At 30.5% G+C, this 20,452-nt stretch overlaps 1 protein-coding gene across 5 annotated transcripts; it reads right to left on the reverse strand.

Annotated features, from left to right (window-relative positions):
* Positions 1-10,022: 10,022 nt before the first annotated feature.
* Positions 10,023-19,618, reverse strand: LOC146532754 (alaserpin-like). Of its 5 annotated transcripts, XR_014878617.1 has the most exons (11): positions 19,468-19,618; positions 16,946-17,049; positions 16,606-16,749; positions 16,214-16,417; positions 16,007-16,105; positions 15,793-15,933; positions 15,487-15,696; positions 15,262-15,406; positions 14,388-14,509; positions 14,181-14,306; positions 12,936-13,132 (listed from the first exon to the last, which is right to left on the reverse strand). XR_014878617.1 is itself a non-coding variant. In XM_085195658.1 (10 exons), the coding sequence occupies exons 1-9, from the start codon at positions 19,490-19,492 to the stop codon at positions 11,212-11,214; spliced, it is 1,203 nt and encodes a 400-aa protein (XP_085051784.1). In that variant the 5' UTR covers positions 19,493-19,618; the 3' UTR covers positions 10,023-10,106. The 5 variants fall into 5 exon arrangements, 4 of the variants coding, with proteins under 4 accessions (XP_085051784.1, XP_085051785.1, XP_085051783.1 ...); XM_085195658.1 differs by lacking the exons at positions 12,936-13,132; positions 14,181-14,306; positions 14,388-14,509 and adding exons at positions 10,023-10,106; positions 11,212-11,342; XM_085195659.1 differs by lacking the exons at positions 12,936-13,132; positions 14,181-14,306; positions 14,388-14,509 and adding an exon at positions 11,671-11,845.
* Between the last annotated feature and the right edge of the window lie 834 nt (positions 19,619-20,452).

Below are 20,452 nucleotides of genomic sequence, written 5' to 3' on the forward strand. Positions count from 1 at the left end.
GAAAATAAAGTGTGGAGATAACAAGATAATCGTGTTCAGAGTAGTTTCCCATTGCAACAGGGGTGAGACAATTTAATCTTGTCAGTTCCATGGTCGATGTCGGCACGCTTTAATCGTTTAGTTTCTTTGCTATTTAGATCCCGTTCAAGGTATTTTAAAACTTCACCTACTCGTAATTAAATAGTTTTATTAAATGACAAAAATTATATTTAAACTTTGTCGAACTATATTAATTAAATCGTTGAGAGTATTTTAAAAAAGTTTGTCTTTTTGCAATAGTTCTAAACTTCCCGTTACATTATTTTATTTAGTGTTTTGTTAGCACTTAATTTTTGCTCGACGTTGTCTCCCGCGGGTGGGCAGAAGGAACCTGGGAACCGTGCTTCGCCTCCTTACTAGAGCGAAGAGATTTAAATATGAAGATTTTATTTCCTCGAGTGAGAATTGAACCTACAACCTGTCGCGTTTATTTAGTTTCAGTGTTACTTTGACAATAGGAGTATAATAATGTCAGTTAAACATATACCCTAACCGGTTAAGTAATGTTTGTAAAACACAACGACTTCACTTCGTTTCGCCTTCTCATGATTTTTAGCAATCGAACTACCGTATGAAACAAAAAAGCAAATTACAAAAATTATACTTCAGAATTGGCAGACCAAAACAGAGATGGCGGGACGAGCTGGACCATTATAGGCCTGACTGGTGCTCAATAGCGCTAAATAGACCGGAATGGAAGAAGTGGAGAGACGCCTTTGCCCAACAATGGGATGATATAGGCTAGGGAAAAAAAAAATACTTCAGATATAAGCAGAGTAACCGGAGAAAGACGGTATCAAAAAACTTCGTTCGCCGCTTTCCGCCCAATTTTGAGACTTCGTGTCGAATACCCGAATTTAAGACTTAAGACTGCGCTTTTTCTTGGCAGTACAAGGAAATGAAAATAATTACCTCGCCCGAGTGGTTATCGATCCGACACCCATCACCGTCACAGTCAGATGTTGTCCTACTGAGTAAATGTTAATTAATATACTTTCTGCGTTGTATTTACCCTAATAAATGTGAACTTATATACGTACAGAATAAGTCCTTTACGACTTTTTTTTTAAATAAACCCTGCATGTGTACTTTATATAAAAGAAAAGAAAGAAGAAGAAATTTATACGAATTGTATAACATGTTAAAAATAATAACGTCTAATATAAAATTTTTCGGATAGGCCAATATTTTGCATCCGATATTTAAAATATGCAAAAGGCTGAATAAACTGAAATTAATTTAATAAAATGTAAATTAAGGAACCGTACTGTATGAAATCGAACAACCGCGTCTAATTTCTACATGGGTTATGGAAATATGTATATATTTCAGTTATTCTCAATGTGTTACTGTAAATTCACATTCTGTTATGGCGAAAATATAATATTTCTTGATAAATATAATAAGTAAAATATTGTTGTAACCTCTACTGCATTATATTTAGAGTTATTTATGTTTTAAAGTGTAGGTAAGAAAAATATTTACAAATGTATACAATTTTGCTATGAATTTCTTTTTAAGTTTATATTTTTTAACAAATTGAGTATGCCTTCATTTTGTGTATAAAATATGAATGACTTACTATACATACCTCCTTAATTTGTCCTTATACTTTACTATCTATCTACCTTATACTTCCTACTTAATTTTTCTATTTCTAAATTTTCTACTCATCTTAATTATCGTCTTAATTATTATTATTTTTTTTTCATTATAGCAGTAGTTTAAATTTCATGTAATTTTATTTGTATACTCTGTTTGAGGACCGTATAAAGAATAAAAAATAAATGATAAAATCAAAATTTATTTAAAATATTTATTATCTTACGAAAAAGCTTAACTTTAAACTACAAACATTTAGATTAAAAAGTTAATCATTTAAGCGTCAGGTAGTGCGTGCTTTCAGTGTTCTACTTCTGCGACATACCCAATGTAGTGGAAAAGAATTCAACAGGAAACTCTATTAAGGAAAGTACGGGGCGCTTAGCTTGGAATTAAATTTAGATTGAGTCTATCCATTAGTCTGCCCGATGTGAGATGCTTTAAAGGTCGAGTTTAGAATAAGACATTTAAAAAAAGTTCTTTTGCCGTTAGAAATTGACTGCTTAAAACAAGTTAAACACTTAGCAACGACATCCATTTTTGTTTATGCGTGTACAATTTGATTAAAATTTACAATTACTTTCTAAATAATAGGGGGTAGAAGATGCATTTTTTATGAAAATAGTGATTTATGCATAAAGATATTAATCAATTCACGTATCTTGACTAATATTATGACACTGAAGAGTTTGTTTGGTTGATCGTGCTAATCTCAGGAACTTCTCGATTGAATCAATCTTTTTGTACTGTATAGACTATTCATGAATAATATTGTATAGATAATGCTGTATTATCAAATACGGTGGCGACAGCACTACAGCCGTACAATCACTTAAAATATTTAATGACACATTAGCTTAAAAATAAGAACGACGTCTTTTAAAACCCCTCGATGTATCCTGCGGGATTCACAACACCTGTGTAGGTTAAACTATAATATATGGGCGCCCTATATTATATAAATCTTTATTTTTTATACAATGTCTGCCGTATTGTAGCACATCACTCCATCCTCCATCTCTTATGGATGCACCCACTTAAGAGTTAGACTTTAAATAAATTTGAAGAAAACGAGTCAGCGTACCAATTTAAAATTACAGCTAATGGAAAAGTAATAAATAATACTCACATAATTTATATTGAGTAAAAACGATCCCAGAAGCACATTTGTAATGAAACGTTTGAATAAAACCATGATTTGTAAGCACAGGATCGAGCTCAACGCTATTACCATCGAGTTTCATTTTAAATTTCTTCCATTTCAATCTTCTGGCCATCAAATCACTTTTATTGCGGTACGGGTTTCCAATTAAATGTTAGAAATAGTCGTAAATTAATTTATTTCTTGATATTATTTAGTAAATATTATTACAGTAACATGTCTTTTTATATTTTTTTTTTATTTCGTCTTTATTGCAATTACCAAAGAAAAACATTTTATTTAATAAATAAACTTATTTGGTTTTATGCAATACTAGTAGCGTGTTCAAAAAACCAGTCCGTGTAATTTGCATTACATTTTATAATTCGTGACCAACTTCGAAAATTTCGCCTTTGTTCCTGAATTAATGTAATTCCTGCAGTAAAGAATACAAAAAGTTTTTTATATTTAGGCTTAAGTAGGATTTTTAAGCGTGAAACACACGTTCTGTTATTGCGCACAGTTAGCTAGATAGCCCCGCATTTTGAATAAGGCTTTACATAAAATCCTACCAATAAGACTCTAGTAGCTCAACGCTATCTTTAACAAGTTTAAAATATTCACGGGAACTGAACCAATGAGGGTAATTTCAAAAGGAGAAATTCGTAGCATTTAAAACACACAGGTAGATATTTCGCGGACTTTCATTTATTCGTTGTACATTATTCATGAAGCTGGTGTCTCCGTAACGAGTCAGCTCGAGTGAAACCTACCGTCGATAATGAACTAAAGTTTTTATTCCGATACCAATTCCCTGCCCTTCATTTACCAGAGTTTCACGTCTGATGTCCACTGCTACAATGTAAGCCCGTGCTATAGTTGTATTACTTTTGCAGGCCATTAGCGTCTTTCTACACAAAGAGAAAAACATACCTACATACACACGCTCAGTCTATGAACGTAATGTGTTACTTAGGTGTTTAAACACAAAAATAATAATATTAAATGAAAATATTATTAAAAGGGATCAGTTACAGTTTTCCGTTTTGAAATAATACAAGTAAATTATTAAAATTAATGCTTAAAAAGCACTCGTAGACAAAGTTTCCGTTTCCTCCCAGTGTGCTCGCTCACAAAGGCCAGATTTTGCAAGCCACTAATTAATTAAACAATTGGTACGAGTACATGAAAGACGCATCCTTACCAAGAAAATCTTGACGTTCTCGAACAGAATCTTAAGAAGCTTTGGTGCGTTTTAAATTAAAGATATTCATTCAAAGGGATTTCGCGTGTAGCCTAATTAATCAGCTTTCATTAATCCTAAATTTACATTTGTAGCTTCCGGTCAAATAGTTGACTGCAATGTATTAATAATTTTTACCTGAGCTAGGAAGCCAGAAGGTACCTTGTGTTAAGACACTCTTTTCGTCAAATTGTGTAACGGAATTGTGAAAAATGACGGAACTTAACGCCGCGAGGAAATGAAAATATTAAATAATTCATTACTGCTAGTGAAAATCGAGTCCACAACCATTGCGTATACAGTGACACTCTTGTGACTTTTTAATTTTTAGGGTTCCGCGTGGTGTCAAGCTAATAAAATATAGGTAAAATTCATATTAAATAACTAGGTCTACGGTCTCTTGGTTAATCGTACTTTTCATTAAATCTACAATCTTGAAAGAATATATAGCTTCATTGTCTTTTACTATGTTTGTATTCATTAAGTTAATTAATATAATAACAGTTTGGTAGAAATCGTGGAATAACTTCATATATATATTTATTCAGTTCATTAGTAACTGTTACCATCATTAGAAGTTTAGTTTCCATAAATTAAGCTGGTTTGGACTGGCCGGGAATATAGTAATATGCGAACAAAATTATAATAATGAAAGTTAAAATATTATAATTTTTTAAAAGTTATATATTGTTTACTTATTTTTATACCTAGTTAACTTCTATACAAATACGATAAGACAAAGCTCATAATTTATAGTAAAATAATAAGTGTTATTACATGAATTGCATAGTATCCAACACAATATTTCATTATTCACAAAACCTACTTTCATCGTAGAAGCAGACAAGCTGTGAAGATGATAAATATCAAACGCGTTTGTGATTGACATTGCAAATGCAGGGCTGCCAAAATGTTCTAACTTTAATATTATTTATTAATATGATTTTTTAAACAACAGCTGTCCTATAGTTCATCTTTGGTGGTATCGTGGAAAGTCTTAAGAATGTCCATATGTACAAATTACACTCGAAGAAATATTTTGGTTTATCACATAAATAATTTAAAAAAAACAACAACAAACTTCACGCTGTATCCCGCATGTAGCAGGGTAGGCAGAGCGGAATCTAGTGTTAACACACTCCGTTCCCCACTTTCCGCCGAAATCTGGAGGCATTGGCTGTTGAGTGGCGGAACTCAACGCCCCCCATTGCCCCGACACCAGAGCGAAAAAATAGAAATATAAATTTAAGTAAATATTTAATTTCCTAATATTTTCTATACATTCCCATTCTTCAATGAGTGGACTTTGAGAAATGTAGCGATTAGTATAAGTATTTGCATAGATTTTTTGTATTTAGGCAATAATAGTCAGTAGCGGTGTTCATATAGAGAACGAGACTGTTACTTTATATCTTACTAAAAAATATTAGTAAATTTTATTTATAAACGAGCAACAACCCTGTCGTTGTGAAATTTTTAAAAGCTATCATGGTGAGATAGCTTAGCGTAATCACTTCCTTTATTCATGGCACTGTGATACAGCAGGTGCTGTCACAACAGATGTATAAACATGGAATTATTTTACTTGTTACATTTTATAACATTTTTATTAACTTTCCGGTACAAAAAACTATTCAATTTAGTATATCACGTTGAACTTGCTGGCTGACTATAATATTTTAAAAAATATACTTTTAGTTAAAAGCTAAAGTAGTTTAAAATCGACGAGCTGACCTAAATGAAAATAAATTAAATATGTTATTTAAACTATTATTATATATTCATTAATAGCGTACGTAGCACGGTTGGCAGGGCAGCAAGCTCGATTTAGTTCAATTTGCGCGCGTCGCGTGGCGATACGATGCGACTTGAAAATTTAATGATACGAGTCCCCTGGCATTCAGTGCCTGTGCTGGGAACTCGCACACGAAGACATCATTTCATAGAATCTACTTACACATGGTTATTCGAGGACGTTTTAAAGGGTACAAACCGCCTTACTAATATTTAATGGCGGCGAAAATCTCAAGCGCCTTTGTAGTGGACTTACATTTACAAACGTAAGGGTTTCGTTATGTAAATACTGGCTGATGTATGATTACGACTACGAGAGTAATAATAAGAAATATGTATAATCGATTGTGCCTAATAAATACAAAGACGTAGAGCTTAAATATTTTACACGGATTCAATATATTATGTTCAATTTGTAGATATAATTTTTTTACAATCTTTGCTTTTTTAAGATCTCATTTTCAAATAGAAAAGAAAAACGGTTCGAGATAAGTACACAATAAGTATATCTTTAGAAAAATATATTTTTTTATTTTTATTAGATTTAAATTCTCGTCATCTTTTATATCCAGCTGTTATAAGTTATTTATTATTGAAACCATTTACGTAAACAAAAATGTAGATTTTTAAATTTTAATCGTAAAAAATGATGCTCATATTTGATGATTATAATGAAATAGTAAATAGTAAGTACATAGTTATATAATAGTATTATTAAATTCTATAATTCCTATGATATTTTACAATTCCATATGAGCGGAGCACGGTGGCAGACTAATTAGATTTACTGAACTGCTCTAGTTAGAATTAAGCTATAGATTGCGGATTTGATTTACATACCTACAGCTTACCAGAGGAGATTAATTTTATATAGATTGTATATTTCAATTTGTCATAATTCTTATAAATTGCTAGTCTTATAAACTTTTTCTAAAATCTCTCTTTTTTTTAAATTATTCTAAGGAAAGCAACATTTTGTATCTAAAATATCTGATACACACCTATGTTGGAGCATGTATAGTAGAAAACCAATGAACAGTTTTGTTAGAAACGTATGCACGCTTTTGTAAGGTACAACGAGCGTGGTCGAGCCTCACTAACAGTATTTCACCAGTGACCAGTGCGAAATAGCATGCCATGTTGTAACGTGTTTTACTAGAAAGAGAACTATTTCTATTTGATTTTATACGAAAAACTGCTGACAATCATTGAAAGGTTTTTGCTCACAAAAATAACCACTTCTTTCATATCGAAACCATTTTCAACGTATTCGAAGTTGTTAGATTTATGTTAAATAAAAAGGAAATCCTATACAGCCTTTAAAATTGAATTTCAAGCAATAAAATGTAGAGTTCGGACTTGCTATCAATTGTGCCAATTAGCCAAGCTACTCGGATGTCATTAATATACGAGTACGTATAATTAATTGTAATTAATATATAAAGCATATTAAGCACTGAATCCGCACTTTACGCATGCAGATGTGGTTAATTGCAAACAGACGGCTTACGTATTCATAGGAGTTCCTCGACCGCGCAGTGATAACTTAATTCTGGAACGGAGGATAGTTTAATCAATTTGCGGCTTTGAATTGTCTTCGCTTTTATAACTTGTTCATTCATTTCGCAATGGCCTTACCTCGCGTTTAACTGAGATTATAGCAACGTTAAGTCTAAAATAACCTTATTTATTTTCGTATTATGGCATTAATTATCTTATTAGAAAATATGGCCGTATTTTATTATTAACATTTGGAATACTGGCCGATTAATTGACTATTAGATCGAGAATTCAAGGTAAATTGATTATCACCAACATTCAATTTTAATTGTCTAAAACTTAGGTACCTGTTTCAATATCATAACTAAAAGTTTGCCAATAACTAGAAGCAGATGGTGTGTGTTTAGCTTTTGCAAATGTGTATGTAGTTCGCCTTTGTCTCGACTGCACTCACTTAACTGGCTAATTGCTCCTCTTTCATAGTGCAGCGAACAAGAAAATGTTGTTAAGAATTCTCTATACTGTTCCTTAATTGAACTTGTTCTTACTCGGTGGTAGCGCCACGCGGTTAGCAAAATGCTTAATAATTATTGTGATAATTAAAAGAACGCCTAGGTCCTACCTTGTAATTATAACGTGTATAAGATTAGAAATGGTAGGTGTATTATTTTGTTTTTTAATATATCTATATTGCACATAGATTGGTGCATGTTGTACACTCTTATAAGTGGCGTACATATTAGTTTTTAATTTAGATTTTTAATTTAATTTAGAGAAGTTTTTTTTATGAATGTTGTATATGTTATGCTGATGGTGTGTCTAAATAAATCAATAAATAAATACAAGTTATAACTTATAACAGGAAACTAACCACCGGAATTGAACAAACCATAACAAATTAAATCTTCAATTCTATTGTGTAAAGGAGTATGATAAAATATAAATAAGCCAAAATCACAAGAAAAAGAGAAAAAAAAAGAGCAGAAAAGGGGTACGATGTAACATCAGACAGGGTTACTGGCTTATAAACACAGGGTCAGGAGGGGGGGGGGCCGGGTTAGCCGAACCCACCCCAGAAATACTCACAAAACCGTTCGATTAACCGACATCCTGGAAGGTAAAGAGTAAAAATTCACAAACTAACACTGACACTGCTCAGATTGCTTGGAATCGAATTTAATTAGCAATCATTACTGTGAGCAAGAGAGTTCCTGGCCTTTCTAGGGGCGGACGTGTCCTCGACAAGGAAATATGGTAGTAAAGTGGCGTAGAGTGCGTCGGAAGGCAAACCTTGGCAACAAACAGAAGCAACAACGCCAGGCAGAAGAAGATTATTAGAGCTTTTTAAATACATTACGTATAGATTTACACTAAAATGAATGAATGATCAAATATTACAATTAACACAGGTATGAGACCATCATAGCGCTGTAGGTGCGACCGCCACTAGGGATTTATATTTAATTATTTTTATTTTCAAGCTCTGGAAGACAAAGCGCGACGAGCACCACTCAACACACAATGCCTTAAAAATCGGACAGAGTGTCTTAACACGAGATTCTTTCTGTCTAGTGAATGTAATGTTGTTTTTTCACGTGTATTTACAGAGCCTATAGTGACGACCATAATTTCATTAAATTTGTGAACAATATCAATTATGACATCATTAAAACAATATGGCTATAAAGATAACAGGGGTGATGAAAGGTGCGCCGCATTAATCTCGCGGCAACGCGTTTGTTCGTCTGACAGTGTTCATTAGGGCACAAAGCTTGGTCTATCAGGATAGTTTCCGCGATGCTTTAACAAATTGGACTTGTAATGTCGGACGGACAATGCGCGCTTCTAAGGGAACTGGCGCTAGCCTTCGAACTCCGTTTACATTGTTACGATAAATTAGATGATAATATTATTTTTAGTTCTTTTTCTTTCGCTTAATGCTGTTTTACGTTTACACTTTTCCAGCTGCACATAGTTTTTTATCGTGAATGGAATAGCGAAGTTCTCCGTCCTACTAATCTAATTAATTTAGAGATGACTAACGTTGCAATATTACCTTCCTTTATAATAAAAATATGTGTAGGTATATAAAAACATATAGATATATTTTGTAAGGACACGGTAAAAGTCGTGTTAATTTGGTACAAACTAATGGTAAGAGGAACTCTTTTTACTTTAAGTAAATGAACAGGACGGAGGGAAAGATCCGTTTGCATAGTCACTTAATTCACTTCACTGTACCATTTCCATAATTATACATAAGTAGTCAGGTTTTTAAACAAGATATCTCTATATATAATAAAACAGTAAAAATATTTTGTCTGTACATTTAGTATTTTTGACTGTAATGGGTAGAGGGATACTTAAAAACAAATAATATGTAGTTGTACCTTATTACATCAGTAGTCATATTATATAAATGCAAATTGCTTCGTAGAATCCTGTATTAATATCCAATTATCTTTTTGAAAAAGTTATGTTTTACCAAATGGGCCTATTAATTTGATGGACATTAATCTTTAAGCACATTCCCTTAGGAGGTTAACTTATAAAATTGGCGGAATTTTCATAGAATTTTTGTATATTAAGTGATAGCTAATATCTATTATTAAATTGGCTTCAAACCGTGACAAGATTCAATTCTTGCCTAAAGTTAACTTTATATGTAAATTGTATGACTTAGTTTATTGGGAAAATGAAAGATTATTTTTGTGAAAACTTTTATTTCTATAAATCTTTGTTTTATAGTAATACAGCTTCCCTGTTGATTAAGTTTTGAATTTTGATCTGAAACATAAAAAAATATGTACATAAATATTTTGGAATTTACTGACAAAAAAATATTTAATTTAAAATATTTTTTAATATTCAAGCTCTAGGAAAAAAATAAGTTCAAACCTACCTTACTTCGTCATCTCATTATTTGCACAAAAAATAATAGTAAATAAATCTTAGCACTTAAATAAATAAAAATATATGAATACCACTTACATAAAATATAATAAAGGACTTCAAGTTTAACCTTTGCTAGCTGCAAGACACTAAGCTTTAAGGGTTTAACCAAAATACTTATAATTTAAGCATACAAGGGATAGAAGGATTTAATATCTGACATGCATTAGGAAAATTACAAGTATTGAAATTGGTAAGTTTCAGTTATCAGTACGATTTCAAATTTTTAGCTGTAGTTTCGATTTAATGATTAAGACTATTTACAGAGCCTATAGTGACTACCATCATTTCATTCAATTGAATAGATCTGAAGTGAGTTTTCAGTATCTATAATAGATAAAGTTCTTGTCTTGTAAACTAAATTTATTCACAACGAACTTTTCCGACCACAAGAAAAAAATATGAACCGAATATAAAAGGCATATTTAAGTTTGTCGTCATTAAAATGAACAAAATCTTAAAAGTTTATTTTATTCAATATTAGAGACTAAAATAGAGAATTTTAAGGGAAACAGAAATGAAAGCCAGGATTCGAGCAAATATACGACACCTTATAAAATTGACAACATGCATTATATATATTATACTTTATTACACTTTAAAATAATATATAAGTAAAACAAAATTGAAAGATTCGTTAACAATGGTGGGCATTGGATTCGTTAACAAGCATGCATTCTTCTTCTTCTTCTTCCTGGCATTAATCCCGGCTATTACCAGGGTCTGCCTTCCTACTTACCCTACTCCACTTTGCACGATCTTTTGCATCCATTAACAAGCATGCATTATTACTATAAATTAATTAAAAGTTTTACATGAAAGCTGTTTAAATATTTCTGGCGTATCTAATACAACTAAAATAAATATTATAAGCTGGATACTTTAAAAACTTAATATCTCTTACATGCATGCTAAGAAAAAAGATATAATATATAAATACCTATGCCTGGTAAACTCCACTAAATAGAATATCTCTTCCTCTATACAAGAAAAATGAGAAAGGATGGTCTGCTCTAAAGGTCGGGGTGGGAACTTCCGAAATTATAGCTGAAAGATAACTAACGCCAAAAGCTGAAATATCAATAATATTTATTTCACCACTTAATTGCAAAAGAAATATATATATGGAATAATATATGGAAAAAATCAAAATATTTAAATATCGACGATTGTTTTCTAGCTGAAACTAACTAAATGTCGTTACAATATAAAACTGACCCCTTTAGTATTTGTCATTATTCGTGTCTACATACGTATGCTCCTAGTCTTTACAAATAAATTTAAAGAGAATGTCGTTAATTTTTTTTAAATACAATATATAAAGACATAAATAATTAAATTCATAATAAATAAATAAATAAATCTAATATGTTCGTACATCCATATAATGAACAAAAACTAAAATACTGCATTTTATTTATTACATAACAAAATTGAATTGTTTTATATTCCTTGGAACACTCCGTTGAAAATTGTGTGTGAACTCATTTTGATAAAGAAATAAAATGGCCTATTGGCTCTAAATATTGGGATCGGAATGTTTGGTGATGGAGCACTGCCGAGGCCAACGAATGCTGAAATAAAATCATATATTTTTAAAATATTGATAAAATATTATTGCATATTATGATGTAAGTCTTTAAATTATTTATAGTATGTAAAACTTAGTTTACATTTATTTTACTAAAAGAACAACCTACATAATTATTTTTACTTCATTACAAATTACTTTAAATGTTCAGATGATATTTTTTTATCATTATCAGAATGTATATTTCTTTAGAACAAAAGTCATTAATTCACATAGATTAAATAAATATAATATGTTAGTAATTCAGTGACCTTTGTAATTGGTTATACGACAAAGTGTTAAAAAAGTAGAAATTAAAAAAAATATAGATATTTAGTATTACACTTAAAATGTATTTTATCTCTGTTAGACAAATAATTAGACTTAGAGTTCATTACGAAGTAAAATGGGTTATCTGCAATAACAACAATTTATTGAAGTTGAAAATAATTGATATTAAATAAAACATTATGTTAGATTAAAAATAATACGTGTGATTGTTCGAAATATATTTATTACTATTTATTATTTCGTGACAAAGGCTAATATTAAATTTTTAGTAAATAAAGTATTTTACTATAACATTTTAAACACTCTACTCTCCATGCATAACTCCATTAAACAAAGGTTGTGATTTAGCTTTGATTACAAAATAAAATGGTTTATCTGCAATAAACACTAAAGCAGGGTTTTTCTCTATCTCGAGACTGTAAGTCACAATTTGCATAACTGAAATAAAATGATTATATAGCTGTTATTACAGAATAGATTAGTTACAATAAATAAAGCTAAAGAATATATATATTGCTTTAAAATATTTAGAACATAATACACCCACACAATTCTAATAATAAAGAAGTAAATATTTAGAATTTATTAGTTAAAAGAGAGAAAGAAAGTAGTTCGATAAATACCATATAATGTACAAAAAGTAGAATAAACGTTAAATATAAAATTAATATCGAGTTTATAAGCAGAAACACAAAGCCCAAGCAAGAAATGTTAGTGAAAAACATTGACTAGTATATAACACACTCTTTAAATATTTATTAGGTATTGAAATATTATATAGAATATTTAAAAACAACACGTGCTTGTTCGAAAGGTATATTTTAATTTTTCATCATAAATGCTAATATAATGTTGAAAATATCACATTAATTTCCATGCATAATTCCGTTAAACAATGATTCGGACTTAGCTTTGATAACAAAATAAAATGGTCTATCTGCATAAAACACTGGGGCTGGATTTTTTTCAATCACGAGACTGGTTGCCACAATTCCAAATACTGAAATGAAATTAGTAATTTCCGTTTTTATAACACAACAGTTTAGCCATAGTATTAATGTACATGTGATATGTGTAAAAGATTAATATTGGTAATATGCTAGACAGCCCTTGATTTTCGTGCGTGCTTTGTTATACATAAGTTATTAATGAATATTATTTTTGTATGAACCCAATGTTAATCGATATTTGAGATGTTAATTTATCATTTTACCGGTTGATTGTAATAAATCAAATATTAGCAATTTCGATGAATGGTATGCATATACAAATTCCATCAAAATTTTAATATAATACAATCTATATCTATACTAATAATAAAATTGTACGGGTCAGTGTCCTGTACATGGGAGCCTTTATTAGTATAAAAGAATCCGACACAATATTTTTTAATATTTTTGTCGGTTTGTCTGTGCGTATGTTCATGTTAATATCAGAAACCAATTCTTAACCGACTTAAATGATTGAAATTGTTCACTATTTTATTTTGGTTAATTTCGCTTAACATTAAGTGTTTGTTTTATTTCAACCTGTCAAATATAAAAAGTTACAAGCGAAATACAAATATTGCCCGGGATATTTGCCTTTAAAATGAAGGTAATAGATCAAGAAAGTAATTGAGATGAAAAAAATAAATAATTGTGTAGTATAAGCGGGCGAAGCCACGCGGGGGCCATTAATTAATTAATATTAATGAGAAAACAAATAAACTTAATGATATAGATAAGTCTAACCTATGGAAACCATTAGTAGATAGTAATTATTTGTGTGGTAGTTTTAAACGTATTATTTTGATAACATTAAATTACTCAAAAAATAATTAATCTTATTTAGGAGTTTTATTATATTTAAAATATTTTTTTTTAGTAATACTTTACGTTATATTTTTTAAAATTAACTAATATATCACTTAGATAACTGCTTGGTTGCTCTGGTTAGTTTATTATATGATGTATTCTTATAAGAATAATAAGTAGTACGTGAGTAAAGTGCTGGACATGATATACGTATAATGTGTACTTGTTAAAAATAATATAAATGAAATAAACCGTTTAGATAGACTTTCATATTATTCAGCTCTGACGAACTAAAAATAATTTTAATTTTAAATTTTATATATATGTTTGCCATTTAAAATTGATTGGAGTAAATTAAACTTTCTCAAATGTTGAATACTGAAATAAAATTATATATTTATTACTATTTGTCATATACGTTTAATCATAATAGATACAAAAATATTATATAGTAAGTACCTAAGAATAGTATACTCCATTAAATAAGATATTATTTTTCATTTTTATGAAAAATAGAAAAGGATGATTTGCAACGAATACAACGTTGTCCAATTTGCCGATAAGCAATGTAAATTGGAATTCTGCAATGATAAAATAACGTATACATAAAGCCAGAGGAAAGGTTATTGTTACTTATGGAAATTAAAACAGTAATAAGTTATGAACACGCGTATACATTTACTTGTCCCAGCTATGGCACTCAGTGGCGTAGCTAGGGGGGTGCGAGCGGTGCGGTCGCACCGGGCATCAACAGGAAAAGGGCATCAAAGTCGACGATTAGTGTGTTTTTTCTTTGTTTTTTAGACTTTATACCATTTTAAAGGGCATCAAGTCCTTTAAGCCGCACCGGGCATCAAAATAAAAGGGGCATCAAAGTCGACGGTCACTTTGTTTTTTTAGAACTCAACGTCGATGATTTCGTTTTTTTTTTTTTTTAGAAGTCATCAACAGGAAAGGGGCATCATGTCCCCCGAGCCGCACCGGGCAGCAAATACCCTAGCTACGCCACTGATGGCACTTACCGCTAATAAATAATGATTATGGTGTTTGAATTATACTACTACTATAATTATATTATACTGTAATATCATACTATCGATATAATGAGAAAAATCCCTTGAAAAATAAAATTTTCCCTAATTTTTTTAATAATCGCCATATTTAAATACTTTGAATGTAAAAAAATATACGTTTCATATATTTTTAATTAAAATTTTGACATATTTTAGGACAGAAAAATACTTTTGTATAACGTTTTAATTTTTTTACGTTTTCTAAAAAGTAATTTTCATATATATTTAACAATTGTAACGTAAAATTAATATGCACTTACCGTTCGCAGCAGCAGCTTCAGTTCCTTCTTCGTTGACCTCGATGAAAGCCTTCTGTACAGCTGAATCTATGTATAAATCATTTTCACCCTCCAAGAGATTATCTAATCTAGCACTTCCAGGAGTAAATAGTTTATTTATTCCCATCTGTAATGTATAGATAAAATATTAAAGATAAAATAATAATAATTTATAATATTATATTAAGGTAAATAATATCAGCTTACCTTTTGCAGAACGTCTTTAAGTTCAGTTTTAGTTTCAATTTTAAATTTTGGTAGGAAAACATCTACTTCTATATTAGACATAGAACTGACTGCCTTGTCTAAAGCCGAAGGATCTTTCAATTTTTCTTCTAATGCAGGCAGACCGTCAATGTCACGTGGTAGGACAACGAGGAGAGATAATTGGTCTCCTTTATAAGGAATTTCCAGTACCTAAAATTTTTGAAAACGTGTTAAGTTTATCATTTAAATAAAATATTAGTGTTTATTGTTGGCAATTTATTAAATTCGTTAAAGTTTTGTGCCCACCTGAGCATTAAGATCACTACTTTCTACGTAGTTATAGTGTCCTTTCCTGTTCATCATTTGGACTTTGTTTTTCTTATCTTTGCTCACATGGAAATCTCTTTCTTGTGTAGCGTATTTGGAGAATTGATCTTTCCAATTACCCTATAAAAACGAGATTATATGAAAAAAAGTTATAATATTTTTTTAAGTTAGTTCATATGTGGATTTTTTTTACCTTGAAATAAATTGCGTTTGCTAAAATAGCTCTGGTGGCGCCTGAAATGCTGTTAGGATCTACTAAGTCCTTGATTTTGTTGTTGGTTTGAGCTTCGACCTATAATTAAATATATCAATATTATATTGTAATATAATTATCATAAAATAAAAAAAAACATATATTAAGATCAATAAAAGAATATTATTAAAATATAAATGTTCTTACCCATTGGTTGATTTCGTTTGCAGCAGCTTGATTATTATCAAAGTCAATATTTTGAAATTCAGATTGGAATGCATTTCTTGAAACTTCACCAAAGTTTTTGTTTATTTTGTAATTTTTGGCGATATATATTTTACCAGCCATATTAAGCGTAACATCTTCTACTGATTGTATTAACGCATTTGAATATGAAAAAACAGCTATAGTCTGTAAATGGTGATAAGAAATAAGTAGTGATTAAATTAAATTTAATTAATCATGATACATTAAGTTATTATTGCTTCGTTATTTAAAATTATATTTTTTTTATAAAAAATGTCAGAGACGGTTATTTTCAGTTTTGTCATCATAAAATATATTTTAGTTGATTAGGATATTTTTAAGTGCAAACTTACCATATTGTCATTTGGTATATCTAAATTGTGAAGGAGTTCATCATGAGATTCGCCCACAGACGCTAGAGCTAGCTGACCAAGTGGGGGCATAACTGAAAATGCTGAGAGCACAAAGCTTTTACCTTCATTGGCTTGTGCTACTTCCTATAATTACAAATATATTTTTATAAATAAATAAATAAAATTGAAAGAAATAAAATGATTTACCAATAATAACGATATATTCATTAAATTCAAATTCAATAAATACATGTCTTCGGCTATATATAATTTGTTATCTTCGAAATACAAATATAAGGAGAGGTGCTTACACACAAAGGACAAAGTTTCTACAACTTACGTTAAACATTCTAGATGTGAATTTATTGCTGGCATCATGAAGAAGACGCGTAACCTGTACTTCATCGATTTCCTCCGCCGAAATGGCCACTACCAGAGCTGATACTGAAATAGAAATATAACTATTAAATAAAAACAATTTACATAATGGCGCATTTATGCAACAATATACTGTACAACAAACAGTTAATGACTAAGATGAGTGATCGTGTATTCAAAGTAACTTTTGTTGTATTATAATAATAATGTTAGTATATTTATGGAGGACTTCGTGGCTCAATGAAGCAGCGATTGCTTGTATGCGTGACGGTTGTAGGCCCAATCCTTACTGGGAAATTATTATATTATTTAATTATTTTTTATTTCCTCGCCCTCGTTAAATATATGGTGTAGACTTCAGACGTAAGACTCTGTCTTCTCTACGTTATACGAGTGAAATCAGGATAAAAATTGAGCCTGATAGTCTTTTCTCCACTTTAATGATAAATTTGCGCAGGGGCTTAAAGTGTGACTCTAGACGCGACTGGTTGTGGGTTCGATCCCCACTCGAGGAAAGGAAATATTTATTTATATTTATATTTTCACTTCTTCGCTCTGGTGTCGAGGCAAAGCACGGCGTTGAGTTTCGTCACTCAACACGCAACCCCAATTCGGTGGAAAGTGGGGAACGGAGTGTCTTAACACTAGGCTCCCTCTGCCTGCCTCGCTGTGAGGGGGGATACAGTGTGAAGCTGCATTTGAATTTTAACATATTAGTAAGTATACTAAAGGTCACTCATAACTTGTGTTTAATAGACAAATGCAATTGTCCTTGATGTTAAGGAAAACGTACTCCTATACAACATCAGCCAGCCACTATTCAGTGTTCTTCTTAATCGTAGATATTTCTCATTAGAAATAATCCTAAACAAGTTACAGAAAAATGTTATAAATTTTCTTAAAGCGAGACCAGCAAGCTTATCTTATTTTCTTATCTTTTAATTTTACGCATTTAATATGGTAGACATATAGCTACTGATAAGCTTGCCCTTTAATTTAAATATTTCTATTGAATGGGATGGGAATTCTTATGAAATTCTAAACCTATAAAATTTTCCTTATTGAATTTCGATTCTCAAATGAATTTAAAAGCTACCGAAGCGAACGTAAGACACTCCAAATAATAAATATCCAAAAGTAAATATTATATAACGTCGCTAATGCAAGAAATATCGTATATAAATACATATTCAAATCAAATGTAATGTAAATATCGGCCATTACTTGGAAAATTCCCTTCTTTATTAGGATCCAACTCCATTTGTTTAATGACGTAATGTTACCTTGGTAGGTATACGAGTATGTGTGAGGTCTTTAAAACGACTAAGACTTAAAAGCTGTAAAAAACTACTTGACAACCGAAGTTTGTCCTTGACTTTAAATACAGGCTATGAGATAAAAATATGCTAACCTTAGTTTATTAACATTATAACTCGACTGACTGTCAAAGAAATGACAGACAGGGTTTTTTAAATCGTATTGTTATTACGATTTACGATTAAGATAGCTTCACAGCTTTGTTTGTTTCTGGCTTATTATAATAGGAATGCTCTTTTTTCTTTGTTTAGATTCACTTAGTATCTACAAACAGCATGATAGACGTAGGGAACCTTCTCTTTAAAAAAAATCAATTTCCTACACTTTGCACAATTTGCAAGAAATTGCATGTTGAGTGGCAGAACTAAACACTGTGCTATGTTTTTTTATTATTTTTAATAATAAAATTAATTCTCTCGAATGGGGGTAGAACGCATAACCATTGCCTTAACAGTCAGATGCCGATGTCGACGGCCCCTAATAGAAATTAATTTAACAATTTTTTTATTTTAGTAACTTTTAGTGATATTCGTCTAAATATTAGATCGCTTTTGTTAATTAGAATTTTTGCTCACCAGAATGAACTTCGTTTTGCATTTAAAATAAAAAAACAATATCTGGAATTCGAAGCCGTAGCTACCTCTTAAACCCGAATCTAGCACGTTGGACTAGAAGGCCTTTATTTACTTACGATTTATTTTATTTTTTTATGATATAAAACATGTTGTGAGAACCGATTTTCTATATTTAAAACGGCTTGAAAAATTTAAAGTATCTAAAATATACATGTTTTACTTTAATATTTATTCCAATATTTTTGTTTATGTTACATTTGAACGTGATATCATAGACATACATTGAATATTATAATCATTATCAATACAGTATCTGGACTAAAAGTCAGGGACAAGGTTTTATCGGTTAAGGTCATGAGTTCTATATATTAACATATATATGCCTACAAAGAGGCATTGAATATTATGTTTTGTTATTTTATTTCGGTACTTATACAAAAAAAATATAGTTTATCAAAAAAAATACGTAAAAGAAGAGAGAAGGTATATATAGTACCTATAATACGTACTTATATATATTAATAAATGAAATAATTTGTACTGGATATAGCGAAAATAAATTTAATAATCATCGAAATGATAAAAAACTTACGGCAAATTAAAATTAGTCGCGTCATGTTGTAGACTACTCGAACGTTGCACCAACACTAAACCTGTTCTCTTAGATGATTCTCTTTTATAAATAAGACCTTTTGTACATTATTTATTTATATATGTCGGGTTGTTGTGTTACCATAGCAAATGTGCGCGTCAGTTCAATACATTTCAAAGAATTATATTATTTGTATTGTTTTTTCCCAAACATTAATTTTTTAAGGAAATTTAAAATTATACTAATTTTAATAAGAATTGTGATGGAAACTACAAAAATACTTGGAATAATATATTTGATAATATTTTATTAAGATAAACCCGTTAATATCGGGAACTATTAGGTAGAACTAAAATCCTTTTCTGACGGTTTATGACGAAACGAACGAACGTACGAACGTACTAACACTTTTATAATATTTTGTTTGACTCCATCTGTTAATTTCGGAAACTTCTTCGATCGATTTCAACCTTCTGTGACGGATAATCTATTATAATAAAAACTTTATAAGGTATTAGATTATTTAAGAATGTGTTTTATGTCCTAAACAATTATTAGAAAGCATAAAAATCTAAAAAACTAGGCTGAGTCCGTCGTGGTGCAAGGGCACAAGCACATGACTAACGCGGCGGCTGTCTGTTAGATTCCCAATCGGGGCTATGAATTATTATTTACAAATATTTTAATTTCTTTGCTCCGATACCTAGGCAAAAAGTGCGACGTCGAGTTCCGCCATTCAACACGCAATGCATCGATGTCTCTTTCACGTAAAAATGTATAAATATCTATAAACCATGTCTTTATTGAATGCATAATAACCACGTACGTTACATAAACACATATTCTGTTCACACCTGTATCTAAATCATAATATTTACGGGGGATGCCCCGTCGTCGTTAATTTTGAACACGGAATAATCTTGCGCTCTCGTTGCACCTCTCACTTTTTTTCATGGTAGGCTGGATAGACAAAGAATAGCATCCG

This window comes from Heliconius melpomene, chromosome 13 (assembly GCF_056956725.1).
Source record: "Heliconius melpomene rosina isolate 202511_hmr_F chromosome 13, ASM5695672v1, whole genome shotgun sequence".
Classification (NCBI taxonomy): Eukaryota; Metazoa; Arthropoda; class Insecta; order Lepidoptera; family Nymphalidae; genus Heliconius; species Heliconius melpomene.

What these genes read in the sequence shown, in the direction of transcription:
- LOC146532754 (XM_085195657.1), bottom strand. Translation starts at nt 19,492, where the DNA reads ATGACGCGACTAATTTTAATTTGCC. An exon ending in CAAACGCAATTTATTTCAAG is followed by an intron (nt 15,934 to 16,006) that starts GTAAAAAAAATC and finishes TCGTTTTTATAG; the next exon opens with GGTAATTGGAAAGATCAATT. An exon ending in TTAAAGACGTTCTGCAAAAG is followed by an intron (nt 15,407 to 15,486) that starts GTAAGCTGATAT and finishes TATACATTACAG; the next exon opens with ATGGGAATAAATAAACTATT.